The sequence below is a fragment of the Falco naumanni genome, chromosome 1 (genome assembly GCF_017639655.2).
Source record: "Falco naumanni isolate bFalNau1 chromosome 1, bFalNau1.pat, whole genome shotgun sequence".
NCBI classification, from domain to species: Eukaryota; Metazoa; Chordata; class Aves; order Falconiformes; family Falconidae; genus Falco; species Falco naumanni.
In genome coordinates this window covers 99,617,675-99,632,581 of record NC_054054.1, presented here as the reverse complement: position 1 = coordinate 99,632,581, position 14,907 = coordinate 99,617,675, and the positions used below count along the sequence as shown (strand labels likewise).

Below are 14,907 nucleotides of genomic sequence, written 5' to 3'. Positions count from 1 at the left end.
AGGAAAACAGCAGTGTGCAGCCTTCTGTTTCTATGCTAAAAACAGAGGGATATTTCTAAGGGTGTTTTTGGGGGAAAGCTTCTGTAATGTGATGTTGCATTATAGGTGTAATGCATCTGCGTGATCCCATGCGGAGCGGGTGCCCGGTGTGGATGGGCTGTGGGTGCTGCTGGCACCTGCTCCGAGCAGCTGCCAGGGCTGTGTGCACTGGCTGGTGAGGGTTCGGCACACAGCACGCTGGGTGTTTGTGGTGGGAGATAGGTGCAGGCATATTGGCCTTTTCGGTAAAATTAATAAACTTTATAGCTGTTACTCCTTTTATAGGTGTGGTGGCTTTTCAGTGCCTGGACCTTCCCATGTGAAATGTTTTCAGCAAAATGCTGGGACTGTAACATCAGGAAATGAGTGTATGCAGCTCTTAGTTTCTGTTCTGGTGAAATCATGTGGAATGTCCTGGTCTAATCTTCATATCAATAATAGCTTTTCTTTCCTCTTTTGATAGTTAATACAATTAGAAAGAAGCCTATCAGGAGCCGTCAGGTCCAGGTGCATAAACCGAATAACATAACTTAATTGAACTAAATTGGTGTAAAAGCAGCAGTTTCTAGATTTAGAAAATGCAGCTGTTTTCCACAGAAAGAGCTTCACCCCATACTTACTAGTTTCTCCAAGGAAATCATTCCAATACTGAATAAACACCTATATAAATATGCCTTCCATAAATAAATAAAAAATTCAGATAGTGTTAGAAGAAACCGCTTCCATATAGAACCCCTCAGTCTCCTTCCAGTGTGCCAGGAATCTGTCCCGTCAGCATGTGTCATGTCCTGTTGAGAAAGGAACTGGGGAAAGGGCAGATTTCTCAGGATCTGATAGAGCTGTGCAGATCAAAGCCTTCATTAAATGCCAACAGAAATTCAGTCTGGCTGATGCTGCGTGTTCGCAACACGCCGCACCAGCCAGGCACTGGCTGCACTCCGACCTTGCTGCAGCGCGGGGGGCTCCGCGGGGATGCACGTTGCAGAAGCTCTGTATGGAGCCGGAGCGGATGGCTGCTGTTACCCACGAGGAGTTGCTCCCTCGGCTTAAGGTGCAGGTGAGGAAAGAGCTCCTGGTAGCTTCCATGTCCTCCCAGAAAATTAAAAAGCGGAGGGTTATCCAATAAAATACTCAATGCCTCAAACCTTAGAGGCAGGCAGCTTTCTCCCGAGGGGCTGAGCACAGAACGCAGCCTTGACGTGACGGCCCCGCGGATGCTGCTTGGCTGCTGTTCTGTTTGTTCAATTTCTGTCTTGATTTCAGCAGGGAAAGCAAGCTCCGTGAAGTACAAGGTTTGGTTAAACTGAACTTTGAAAAGAAGGTAAAACGTGGGGAGGGGTTTTACTCCTGAGCCCATAATTATCTGGTAAAATAAGCCTGGCTGTGCCATGAGCAGAACTGGTTGGGAAGGACTTTGGTTCAGGCGGCTGCAGTTTGCTGGCTACGCCTCGGAGTTTGGGCTGTCCTGGCTTTGATTCTCAGCCCTCGGTGGGCAGTAAGGGTAGCCGAGGTGGTGCCTCTGAGGTGACTTTCCCTTCAGAGCTTTCTCATAATTTGCTGTTTTTCCTAAGTCACTGGCCTGGCTGCCCTATGGCTTCCCCATCCCATTCTGCCCATTTTCACATTTGAGCAATTCTGTAGCTTTGTGCATCGTCCTCCACTTAAATTATTTTTACCACCCCACACCCAACCGATTTTCCCAATCTTCTTTCCAGATTGCTCTAATGATTACAGTTACTTTGTTCACATCTCCCTTGCTTCTGGGACCTTAAAATAACTGCTAGATTAAGACATGTAACAAGAAGGGGAAAAAAATTCAATGAAGGCAGTTTTACACTTCTTTTTTTGTTGTTGTTTTGCTGTAGGAGAACTGCTGCTGAAGTGTTTGGGATGCGAGGCTCTGGAGGAATGCTTGCTTGTTCAGAGGGGATTGTTTGCTCTGGGGGAGAAAAAACTAAGGGGAATTTTCTATATTTTTAATTTGTTGTTTAAAAGAGTTCTGAGAAGATCCAATTCTTAGGCCAAATGTTTCTTAATAGTTTTCACTTTTGATTGGTCTTGCATTGTTGAACCTTTTAGGTGCACTTTTATAAAGAAAAAAAAAGTTTTGGCTGTGACGGCTGTGTGCCATTCTGCCATTGCTTTCAATTGTGCTTGTTGACCCTGTCGTGCTTTCAGTTCAAAGGCCTTTGGGGCAGGATCTTTGCTCCAATTTTAGCAGCTTTGTGATGGATTTGGGTAGTGCAAATAAACATTGAAGTCTCTGTAAAATTGCATCCTGAGACTATAAATGAATAAATAAATTACAGGCAAATGTAATGTGTTTGGTCAACGTTGGCTGTAGTTCTTGGTAGCTCAGTTAATGTTTATACTTGCATGCTGCTTTCAGAGAAGGTTCTAAACGTTTCACAGCTATGGAAAGATTAGAAAAAATTGGCACATCTCCAGTGATTTTGTATTTGGTTTTTTGTTTTTTTTTTTTTTTTTTTTAAAAAAAAGATGATTGGCGAATTACTATAATTGCAGTAGGAGCGAGGAGATGTGGTTTTGCTCAGATTTCTCCTTCTTTTACTTTCTCAATAGCAGCATTCTGGTGGAAGGGCAAGTCCTTGACATTGCAGTTCAGTGTAATTATTCCAGAAAAATTCATGTACTTAGAAGCTTTTATGTTAGTTTCAGATTTCAGCAATGATAATGCAAATGATCCTGAAGGAACATGAGGATACTGCGTATTTTGAAATCGTAGCTACATAGCTGTTGCTTTTGGCACCCTTGTTGTAAACTTTCTCCATTAATATAATTTGCATAAGTGAAGCTGCTTCGTCTCATCCGCACCGGAGGAGGCTTGTGGGGAAGTGGGAAAGTGTTGCTGAGCTTTAATCCTTCCCATCGCAAATACGGTTCTTGGGTGGAATATGCTATTAATCATCCTTGACAATTATAAGGGCGTTAGTTCACTGCAATGAAGTGACTTGGCAGTGGGCTTAGCGTAAACTTTAGAGGGTGCGCAAAGGCAGAAAATGGGGTAGAAATGGGTGAACTTGGGGCAGAAAATGGCAGAGCCCTGTTCTTGTCCTGTGTAACATTGGTGCAAGAATAACTGAGATGTGTTCTGCATGCGCTGTCCGTTGCTGTGCAGGCATGCACACGGATGTGCTGGGAGAGAAATGAAAGTTTGGTGTCGCTCATCGCTGCTTTATTTGTCAGCTGGTGAGACTATGAGTAGAACAAGCATGTGTGCTAATTAATGTAGCACCAATGATCACTTTTATATCTCTGTTACATAATGAAGTCGGTTGGATATTGTGTTGCCATCAGGGGTATTTTAGTAATATTACAGGATGCTAAAAAGTAAAAGAATAAAAGGAACATATTTTTTTCTCAATGTCACTTCATTGTTGTCCAAAGATGTTTTTTCACAGTCTTCTGATGATTTGTTTCCTCTTCAAATGCAGAATTTTACAAGTAGTAGACCATCTAATCTGATATATTTATCTAATGATCCTTTCTGGCTTTATATGCTGGGAATTTACTTTTCCTCATTAATTGTTCGAACAAAACTTGCAATGCGTATTTTCCAGCATCTGAGAACAAAATAATTTAGAGAAGCATTAACTTCCGCTGAACTTTGAACTGGGTATGAGTTTGAGAGAAAGCAAAGGGAACTGGATTGCATGGTTTATGGTATGTTCACTATTTTTTTACCTCTTATGTAGGAGGGAAGCTAATTCTTTTTGATGGGTTGCATCAGGTGTCTGCGCTTCACTTTCACCCCTAAAGTGTATCATGAAGCTGATCCAGGGACTGTGATCCAGTGACTCCTTGCAGTTTATGATCTCGTTCAAGGGGAGTTTTCTGTTCAGTTGGAGAGGTACTTCATGCCAGTGGTGAATGTACTACGAGAAAATAATATCATCATTAGTAATCAGTCACAGAGGTTTACTCTTTATTTTGAGATGTTCTTTTCCTTCTCCCTGTCGTTTTGTTATGTGACTTGTTTTCTTTCCTACTCTGCAAAACCTCAGTAAAATACTTTAAAGGCAAAGCTATATTACTAATGATGCATTGGCAGTATTATCCTTCATACTTTCAAATTTTCTTCTCATTGGAAATTGGGTCTAAGTGGGCTTGGTTATTTTCTGACTGTGGCAAGCTCAGGTCTTTGTTGGCTTTGTGAGACTTCCCTGTGTGTGCGTGCTGGTGCATTTGTGCAGAGTGAGAAGGCAAAGAAGGAGGTAAAGACGAAAGCTGAAGATCGAAAGGAATGAGAGGACGTGATAAATATGGTGTGGAAAGCCAGGTGAGAACAGGATGAGAGATGTGAAAATGGGAAATAGGGAGTGATAACAAGAAGGAAGAGGTGAAAGCAGAAGGTGCTGGCGGGTGCAGAAGTGGGATGCTCGCAGTGTGGAGGGCAGGAAGGTGGTGGGGGTAGTGCAAAAGGTTGGCAAAGGCAGTGGTAATCTAGTTGCTGAGTATCTGGCATTTTCTTGGAAAAGTGATTATAATTTGAGTAGTGCTTGGGTGTGCCATCAGGAGCTTAGTGTGCTGGGTGCTGGATACATGCATGGCAGGGGGGCGATGCCTGCCCTGATGACAAAAGGAGAAAAAAAAAGAAATACAGCTTTATTTTACAGACTGGGGATCTGAGGCAGATAAAGTTTATGACTTGTCTGAGATGGTACAGGAAATGTTGATAGGGTTAAATACTGAACTCTGTTCTCCTCAGGCCAGTCTCTGTAAAGCTGCCGTTTCATTCTTGTTTTGTTTTTCTGTTCTGCTTTTTCAGTTTCAGCTTATAGGTGAATATATTAGTGAGTGTAACTGTGCATTCTTAATGTAGGTAAGTTTCTTTAATGCTTGCAGTAAGGCAAATAATTTTTTTTTTCTAGCTGTGGTGTGCATGTGTGCATCTGTACAATAGATAATATACCACAAATCTGAATTCTTACTGATTTATAAGAAAAATTAATATGCTTTTATGATAAATAATTAAAAACTCCTTTAAGATGCCATAGTAAGAAGGCCAATAGCAAGCAGCTTCATACAGTAAGAGTATGTATATGTACACATACCATCGCATCTTTCTTTACCCTTTCTATTTCCTAATTGCGAGATGCTTTCAAAAGACCTCCTGCATAATTTAGTATAACAAACCTGTAGGGACAAAATCCATGCATCTTTGAAACTAATAGCAGAAGTTTTAGGAAATGTCAAAATGAATGCTCTTTATTTTACTGTCCTCCTTAACTTCTAGTTTCTGCATACATCCGTTGTGGTCGTGCTCCTGGCTGCCTGGTGCGCCGGTGGCCATCCTGCAGGCTGTGCGGTTGCAGATGCAGTCATACACCCAGCGGAAGTTTTGTTTTTTTCTGATAGGTATGCTTATCTTGGGACTCGCAGAATATTACTGATCTCTTGTAGTGGAGGGAACAGCAGGAGGAATGATTGCTGCCAGCACTGTGCGTGGTTCTGGCTGCAGCCAAGGACAGATCCTGGCTCTGGGGTGGGCTCCCTCCCTAAGAGACCTCCTGGTGTGGCTCGCCCGAGAGAGAGGATTGCGGATGAGTGGTGCTCTTGCTGTACACATGTCCTTTCCTGTGTTAAAAGGACATAATGTGTTTTCTCCTTAGTTTTTCAGAAGATGTGTTTTCAAGTAGACATTTTCTGCCTGCACCGACCTTGGCACCGTGACTGTTGTCTGCGTCCTGTCAGGCTGCATGCCTCCATGCATGCTTGTAGACAGTGAGACCTTTTTAATTACAGAAAGTGTTTTAACCTTGAAGGTTGCTTTTTAGTGCGTTTCTTTGATAAGCTCTGAAAGGCCAGGATGCTGGCTATAGTAACTAGAGCTTCAAGATGCATCTTAAAGCACCTTTTAACAGATTCTTCAGCTCACGCTTGTAATAAACCCCTTTGCTGGGGAGGTGGAGGCGCTGGCCAGGTTAGGGCGACCTGTGCTGTTCACAAAGTTTATGGTTTGATGACAATGCAGATAGTCATCTTTCTGCCTGCTTCTGGGCAGGCAGCGTGCTCTGAGCTGCTTCGCAAACCTGGTGTTTTTGTTCAGCTCTTTCTTTAAGGGCAGTGTCTCCCATTGGGATGCAAGAGATGAGCCTGCTGAGCGCCCACGGCCGTGCTGCAGCACCCGGCTGCCCACACCCCTCGGCATCAGCATGAAGCGCTACGTGGGTACCATTTGCATTGCCAGGGATCGAGATGCTTCTTTTATTTGCAATAAAAAAACTCCAGAACTCTTCCAGAACTTCTTTACTGTGCCACCGCAATGTTAATTCTCTCTGACTGACCTTGGCACGGGTGCTGCTGCGTGCCTGGCCCTGGGGCTGGTACAGTTCGCTTACCTGCTTGATCAGGGCAAACGGCTGCACCGTGCTCCCAGGTACCCCCTTAAATTTGGTCCCGGTTAAACCAGCAAAGAGGTATCTGGAGTCCAAGTTACATTTCTCACAAAATTTTAAGCCTGACTGTTCCCCTAAAATGTACTTGCCCTGTAATTTCAGTTGACTTGTGATATGCGGACTGCAAACTGTGTGTTTCTGTAATTTTTGTTGTTTGCTATTTTCTTCTCTGAAATAAAAAATATATGGACAAAAAGTATTACAGTCAGATATGCTTTTGTTTCTGAAGTCTCCATGGATTTTGTTTTTAGACAGCTTTTGTTTCTGCTTATTTTGAGTGTTGCTATTAAGGTAGATCAGGCTGTGAACTGAGATGAACTTATGCAAAAAGTCCACTCCTCGCATTAGCGCATTGTTTGCCCTGAAAGCATATTTGGATATGGAAAGCTTTTCAGAAATGGCTACATTTCTGTGAAATGCAGCTTTTAATCCCAGATTGTTTACGTGTAGGCAACTAATGATTCAATATACCAAAGCAGAGAGGGAACCTTCCTTCCTGTTTGTGGAATGTGCTAGGCTCCATTTAAAAAATTTCCATCCTTCTGAAAGCTATGTGGGCTCTGTTTCCTTTGAACTCAGTAGGGTTTCTACCTTTAACTTCTGTGGGAGAGTTAGAAGGTAACTGGGTAATCATAGTTCGCTCCGTGTAATTTTTTCCTATTTATTCGTATGGATGAGAGAAATGGTTTTAAAGGGGGTTCAGAAGCTGGAATGCAGTGTGGAGTCCAGTAGCCTGTGATCATTTCACGGATTTGTTCAGACTCTGTAGCTGCAAAAACGTTTTGTTCCTTTGACATGTTATCCATCAGACCAGAAGTACTACATATCGAGGGAGAGGAGGAGAAGTGCTGGAGGGATTTATTCGTTACACAATCAGAGTGTTTTCCTTGACATTTCAGTCATACGTTAAATTTTTCATTATCTTTTCGCATTGTCTAGACGAAGATATGTTTATGTAATTTCTTGCGGTGCACTTGTTCGAGCAGAGGAAAGCTTTCTTGATGTCATTATTATTAAAGAGGCTTATTATGTTACTAATGGTCTAGCGGTCAGTGGGAATGGGACTTTGCTGAAGAGTGCTTTGCATGCAGGCGCTGCGATGGGCTCGGGTCAGCCCGGAGGCTGAGGAGAGGGAAGGCTGTGGTTGCTGCTGATGCACAACATCTTCATTTATAAGTGGGTCTTCCTGTAAGCGTGGAGAGACAAGGGGAAGCTCTGGCTGGGAGAAGAGGGATGCAGAGGGAAGGAGCCCATGGGCAGGTGGAGCTGCAGGGCTCTCCTAAGCCTCCAGCCCTAGACTTGGGCTGAAGGCTGCTGCCTGCCTCCGGCCACCCCCCGGTCCTGCCAGCCCCCCACCCCGCTCCGCAGCCCAGGGCAGCGGGGGGACCCCGGTCCTGCCAGCCCCCCACCCCGCTCCGCAGCCCAGGGCAGCGGGGGGAGCTGTGTGGCTCTTCCAGCCCCTGCTCACCAGGACGGGATGGCAGCAGTACAGCTGGAGGTGTTTTGCCATCAAGGTGCTAACCTGTTATGGGTTCAGGAGAAGAATTAAGTTTTATGGTCACCACCTTGAACGTGTTAAGCTAGGATGTGTATTTTTAAATATCTACCAATAGAACAGGCAGCCCAATTCGGCAATTCTACCGACTAAGTGATAAATTTTATTTTACTACCTTGCTTTTCCCAAGTACAGAACATGATCTCTAGATAGTGCCTCCTCTTTGTCTGAAATCAGTATTTCCTTTAGGTTGTTAAAATGTGCGGAGAGTAGACCTAGTTTTTAATGAACAAGTAAAAAGACTAAAAAGTTTGCACTGAATAATTTATAATCTCAACCTGATTAACAATGTTTAGCCCTCCCAATTCTTGTTTAACTTGATGTGAAGGCTCGCCTCCACAGTTCTCGCTTTGTATCATGGTGTTCGTAGATCTGTGTTCCATGTGGGGCTTTGGGATCTACATAAAAACTATCAACAGAATAATTTCATAGGTGGGGGTTTAGGGCCTTTGAGGTAATTTCTTGGCTTTTATTACAGACTTTTTTTTTTTTCTGGTCAAGTATTCAGACTTCATGTCTCACGTCCTCATTTGAGGAGGAGCACAAATACTTTCCTCCCTCAAAGCCGACGAAAGGGATGATTATTAACGTGTGAGGTTTTTCAGAAGCTTACCTGCTCAGTTTTTTCCTGACAAAGTAGTTCAGAGTTCACATTTTAAAAGGATTTAGGTGCTCAGTCTTACTTCTGCAGAAATATGAGTGATACTTAACAGTCTTGTTTAAGGCATGGGTACTTCGTACAGGGTATTTATGGTCATTTTTATAAAAATAAAGAATAGATATGAAAATTACCAATTTAAAAATTGGAAACAGAAAAATGGAATTTTGACTTAGTACTATAGGAATATAGTTGTTTTACCAAGGCACAGTACTGCTGGGCAACATTGATTTAAAAATCTGTGTACTTGTAGTGTTGCCCTTATGAAATTTTTATAGGCATTATATTAAAATGAATATTGAGGTTACTTTCATTGACAAATAAAGGAAATCTTTGTTAATGTGCTTTAAATGAGTGATTGTGACGTTATAAATTAGGCAAAGTAGATGTTAAGTGCGCTGCAGCCAAGCTGGGGGCCTAATGGAGCTTCCGTTGGCTCACTTTCTAAATGGAACATGGCAATTGCAGTGTTAACAGCCCAATGTAGTGTTGATCAACTTGCACATTTATTTTACATTGTGCAAACTAAAACCTGGTGCGAGAGTAAAGAAATGAAGCGATGACCAGAACGTGCCATGGGAAGTGCTGTGACCTGTATTCCTTGTGTGCTTCTGCCTGCAGCCTCTGTTTTTAAGGAGAAAGACCCCCTGTTTGGTGCTGCAGCAGCAGTCGCCCCATACTACCCTTCCATTCAACCCAGGAATATCTAACTGGGATAAAAACCCAGCTGGGCAAACCCGGGAAAAGGCTGGGAGCTCTCCTTTTGTGCTCTTGCTTCTGTAGTGGATACAGCAAAGGGAACTGTGTGCAGTCACTGGTGTTATGGGTTTTTTTTCCAGTTTATGGTCAGTTGTGGCATTCTCAAACCTTATTACTTAAGTATAGATTATATACTTAAGCATATAGGTAGATAGATAGATAGTATAACGTCATCCTGCCAGCACTGCCAAGCCCACGACTAAAACATGTCCCTGAGCGCCCCATCTACATGTCTTTTAAATACCACCAGGGATGGTGACTCCACCTGTGTTTGTGACTTGATGACAGGCTTGCTGGCCGTTAATGGCTGTAGCCCTCTGGACTGTCATGGTCTTTAGATGGAGCAGCAGAACGCCTGTTGTGCTGTGAGTTGATGCGATAGGTAGGCAGTTACCACATGAGTCTTTCACACTGTTTGTTCATTTTAGTAATCCTTGTCTCTAAAGGTCTGGTTTAAAATAAGCAGTATAAGTAACTTTTTTTTCTTTTTTCTTTTTTTCTTTCAGTATACGCAGTGTTATGCAGAAATACCTTGAGGAAAGGGGTGAATTAACCTTTGACAAGATCTTTCATCAGAAAATTGGTAAGTCCTATTTCAATAAAATGTTACTCGTGTAAATATTTTTAAGGTTGGCCTGCCTGCCACTTCTCTGTAATGACTGCTGAGAAATCGGTGTTGTAGATGTTCTGAAGAACACTGGAGTATGGACAGGACTTGGTAAAACAAAGGTCTTCAATAAAATGAAATGTTGTGAAAGGGAGGAAGATGAAGCAAGGCAATCTGTCAACTTCATTTTCTGGAAAACTACTGTTTCCAAGTAATTTAATTATTTTCTCATCGAGGATAAAATTATATTACTTGGTATGGGCTTGTCAACAATATAATGTGTCACATCAGTTAAACTTTTTTTTTTTTCCTCTGCAGGGGTAATAAGCTTTGTTGGTAAGGGAGCAGTAGTAAAAATACCATACGTGTTGTCTTGACTGTCTGACATCATGTTCTTGCTCGCAACACAGGGAGATGTGGCCTGGGTAAAACTGCTGCATGTGGGGGGGGTGAAACTGTTGGGGAAAATTGACTTGAGGAATCAGTGCTTCCTTGTCAACATGGAAGGATGTATCCAGGGAGTTTGCATAAGAGCATCAAAGATCAGTTACTGTGCAGCATTTTAGTTAACAGTGTGAGTGCTGGGATGAAGAACCTCTGTATTCTGCTTGTGTGCTGTAACCACACTGAGAACAAGGACAGAATTACAAGAAATCTCCATAAACTAGAGGAGGGGGGGGGAAATGCAGTGCTTCTTGGTTAAACCCAGCAGCATCCTCTACACTTGTGCTGCAGGACAAATTACACAAACACAGGCTGGAGAACCACTGATCAGGTAGATGTTTTTAATTGACTTGGCTGTTACAGTGAGCCGTAGGTTATTGTCTCAGCTAGATCACACAACTAATATGAAATCAGGATTGTAGCCAGTGAGGCATGTGCAGTAATCCTCTTTTGGCAGAATATTATGTCCATCCTGGCACCGAACTACAAAATATACATGGACCTACTGGAAAGAGTCTGGGAAGGAACAGTGTGAGTGAGCAGCCCTGAGCCGTCTGCTAAATATGACCTACAAGGAAGTATTGAAATAGGGTACTATGTAGGCCATGAAAGAGAGAAGTAAGGTTGAACAGTCTTCAAAACCAGAAAAGCTGTTTGAGAAATGTGAGGTTAGTCAATTTTCCAAAGACTTAGCGTGTGAATTAAAAAAATTTGGATATGAATAAAATTATTTTTGGAGTAGGACAGGTAGTAAAGCAGGGGAATGGATTTCATGAGGGGGTTTGCATGTGTCTGTTAGGGTAGTATGGCTGCTCTTGTCTTGTGAAATGGGGACAAAACCATAAAACGGGCTGGGAATACTTGGGGAGATTAATGGATCTGTTCCTGTCTGAAATACACTGAGACTGTAATTAACTGTGGAAGCAAATGCCCACGAACAAAGTGCTGCTGCACGTCGTTTCCCAGGGAAGGTGGTGCAATGGGGCATCTTTGGGCTGCTCGAGCTTTAGCTGGTCTCCATGGCTGGAGCAGGAATGTCTTCTCCCTTCCTGGTTGCCTGGAAATGTTGTGGCTCAGCAGGTAGGAGAATATTCTGGAGTGGGAGTTTTAAGTATTGCCAGATTAAAATAAATAGTGTTCTTGTATAGTATCACAGATTGTCATTAATGGATTTCATAGCTTCATAAAAAGAGGGTTGTGGAAACACCAGTCTAACATATGTGTTCATAGAAGTCTCATGGGGCTTTCCATTGTATTGCAGTAATTGAAGTGTAGTCTGTATATGTGTGCATAAAAACTATGACTTTTTATTCTGGTCAAAAATTTTATACTGTAAATGCATAGATACCTCATTTGCTTGTGCTGACATCTCTCAGTGCGTGCTTCAGTTTAGATGTCTGTGCTGAATCATTAATATTTTGCTGTAGCATGGTAGTTGCAAAATAAGTGGAGTTTTAAGGACCAAGCACAGGATGACTTTAACTGTTTGATTCTGTTTGGTGGCAATGAAATTAAGAAGTCTCTTCCTCCCTTCCCCCCCCCCCCCAAAAAAAAAAAAAAGTCAAACAGAACACTTATATGTAATAGATCTGTTTTTATAATTGAATACTTTTCATTAATAGTCAGTTCAAAAGAACAGTGAAGAATGTTGCAGTTATTTTGGTAAGTTATAGCAATTATAGTTGGAAGGATTGTACGGGTTTTTTTCTACACCACCACCACCCCCCCCCATGCTGGTAGCTGTTGAACCTGGAATTTTAGAGTCCAGAGTTTCATTAGCATATTTGTTTCTCACTTACATCTTGAGATGCATAGTTCATAGATGTGCAGAGAGGTTTTCTCCTCTTTTCCCCTTGGTACAGTCATAGCAGTACTTGCCCTCTGTTACCCGGAAATGAGGAGGGCTTCTGTGACCACTTTGCTGGAATTTGTTACTTCTGAAGCTGGTTTCTTCTGAAGTAGGATTTAGAATGGAAGAAAAAAAAAGATTAAAGATAAACATGACTTTTTAACAGAAGACTTTGCATTGCACTCGAAAATATTGTATTTCCTTACTGTGGTTGTTTATTTAAATTTTATTGCATTTTCTAGCTTGTTCTTTGCCATTAAATTAGTTCTGTTTCCAGACATTAGCATAATTGCTTGTGGTAAAGTACCTTCAGTTTTAGGCGAGCATTATGCAAAAGGCTGTGAAAATAAATATGGTGAGGTAATTAAAAGTCTAATCACCTTTTTACTCTTGTTGTCGTATCTTTCTATGGCGGGGATGTGGAGAGACTGCAGCTAATGCTGGTCTGGGGTGGATGCCCCGCAGGAGGCAGCCCCTGCTCGAAGGAGTTCAGGTCGATCCGAGTCAAACGAGTCTCTGATCATGAGCTGTAATTCTGCTGGTTCATCCCCTTGCTGCTGGCTCTTCTGCCTTTATTTTCTCAGTTAAAGAGCCATCTAGTATATGGTTATATATACTTATATACTAACTATAAAACTTCATCAGGCTACATATTTTTTCCTTCGGCAAGCGATTTAGATGAGGACTGTTAAGCTTTTTTCTTTTTCTTTTTTTTTTTCCCAGACCACAGTTTGTTCTTACAGCTCCAAGTAATTTTTTTTTTCTGTTTTTGAATATCCTTCTTTCAAATGTAAAAAAACAGGGCTTTGATCAGCTGTCTGATACAAGTCTTTCTGATGTCATGTATGGAGTCCTTCCTGTTGGATGTTTTCCTACTTGTATTCTAATTATGGTGCAGGTCTTATCAGCTGCAAGTGTTTATCCTTAATGAGCCCTTAAATCCTTTTAGGATCAGTGCTTTCCAGGTCCCACTATAAAAGATTGGCCCAAATTCCCTCCCTGCCACTCACCCCAGGTGTGCAACTGCAGGGAATCGCATGGGCAGTTTGGGCTTGGAAACCAAAACCTTTACTCTGCCCTTTAAGATCAGAATCGGAGCAGGAAGCTCCATCAGCGAGTGATGTGGCAGCAGCCTTTCCAGGGATAAAAATTACCTGGAGGCTTCATAAGATTTGCATAAACAAGTCTCTGTCCTCTGTTTAAATCTTTTTCTTCATGAAGGCAAATAGGTTCCTCACATTTCTTGAAGATGGCATGACTGCAGGAGTGATGCTTCACGATGATCTTGAACTCTCGAAGAATCGCCTAATGAGTCAGAGGACATGAAGATAATAGAGCCACACAGAAAAATGCTCTGGCAGTGCTTAATAGCCCAGCAGCCGGCTGTTCCTGCAGAAGCTGCTTCCTCCACAGCAGAAGCTTTATGGGGAAGTACAGCATGTCTCAAAGCGGAGTGCATAACCACCTTTAGCTGGTTTTCTTTTTACCACATCCTGTTTGCTACAACACCAGATTATCTGTTTGCTTTAGAAAAAGAGACGTTTTCTGGTATCCCAGTATCTCTAACTCACACATGGAATCCACTCTGCTTCATGACCGTGTTGAAATTGCACATGAGGTTCTTCTTGTGGTCCCCTGCACGTTTAAAAATGCTGCTTTCCGAGGGCAGTTTTGAAATGAACTCTGGTGTGCCTAGCTCTTGGGTGGATTGGGGTCTGCTGTGGCCAGTGTCACTGTCAAGTGTTAAAGGGAGTGAATTAGGTCATAATACCATTTAGAAAAGGATTGTCATGGTTATTAAAGTTAAATGCTTCTGAGCAAAGTTTTTGTGAGTTACGGTTGAGTGACTCTGATGTCTGAGACTGGACTTTCTGACAAATTGAATCTACCTGTAGGCAGGGAATAAAGTTGGTGGTATGATGGTAGAGCATCCTGCAGCTTCAGGTCCTGGCTTAGGTTCGGCCTTGGCTTCTCTGGTGACTGTATGGAAGCTGGTGGGACATGGCAGTTTGTCTACACCCTTCTCTGTTTCTCATCTGTTGCACAGAGCCATTGGGTTTGGGTCTTGGGGAAAGATGGGAACAGAACATGTTTTAGCTGTTTCAGCAGCTGGTCATACCGCAATATAAACTTTTCACCTTGCTTAGTAAGTAACTTCTTTTTTTCTTCTGTTCTCCCCAAAGATGGATCTAATTTCTGTTTTATTTTCTTGAATATAACACTTCTAAAAAGAACCAATTAAAAAAACCTTGTAGTTGACGTAACAAGTTACAAACGTGTTGTTTTTTTTTTCCTATTTACCATCCGCTTTTGTGTAGTGAGGAATGATCTTTCCTGGGCAATTCATTTAACTGTCTTTCATATCCTCTTAAATCAGCAGGCTCCAAGTTGGAGGTCTTCCCAGCCGGGGTGAGCATTTTGCCATCTGTATCAGTGCTTCTTCCTACACACGCCTGTCTTGTGAGGGCCTCTCTCGCTTCTTACCCGCTCCCTTTACACTGCTACAGCTAAGTATAGCTAATGTATATTCTGGTAGCTTTTTAGCCGAGTTTCCAGAGCAGATGAACGTTTGGTCTG

General features: G+C 42.4%; 1 protein-coding gene across 3 annotated transcripts in view; it reads left to right on the top strand.

Annotated features, from left to right (window-relative positions):
• The window catches only part of GRK3 (G protein-coupled receptor kinase 3), a 76,511-nt gene that overhangs the window by 7,457 nt on the left and 54,147 nt on the right, over positions 1 to 14,907 (top strand). For all 3 annotated transcript variants that reach the window (XM_040611905.1, XM_040611885.1, XM_040611895.1), the window contains exon 2: positions 9,937 to 10,013. In XM_040611905.1, the coding sequence (XP_040467839.1) occupies positions 9,937 to 10,013 (77 nt within the window). The remainder of the gene's footprint in view (positions 1 to 9,936; positions 10,014 to 14,907) is intronic.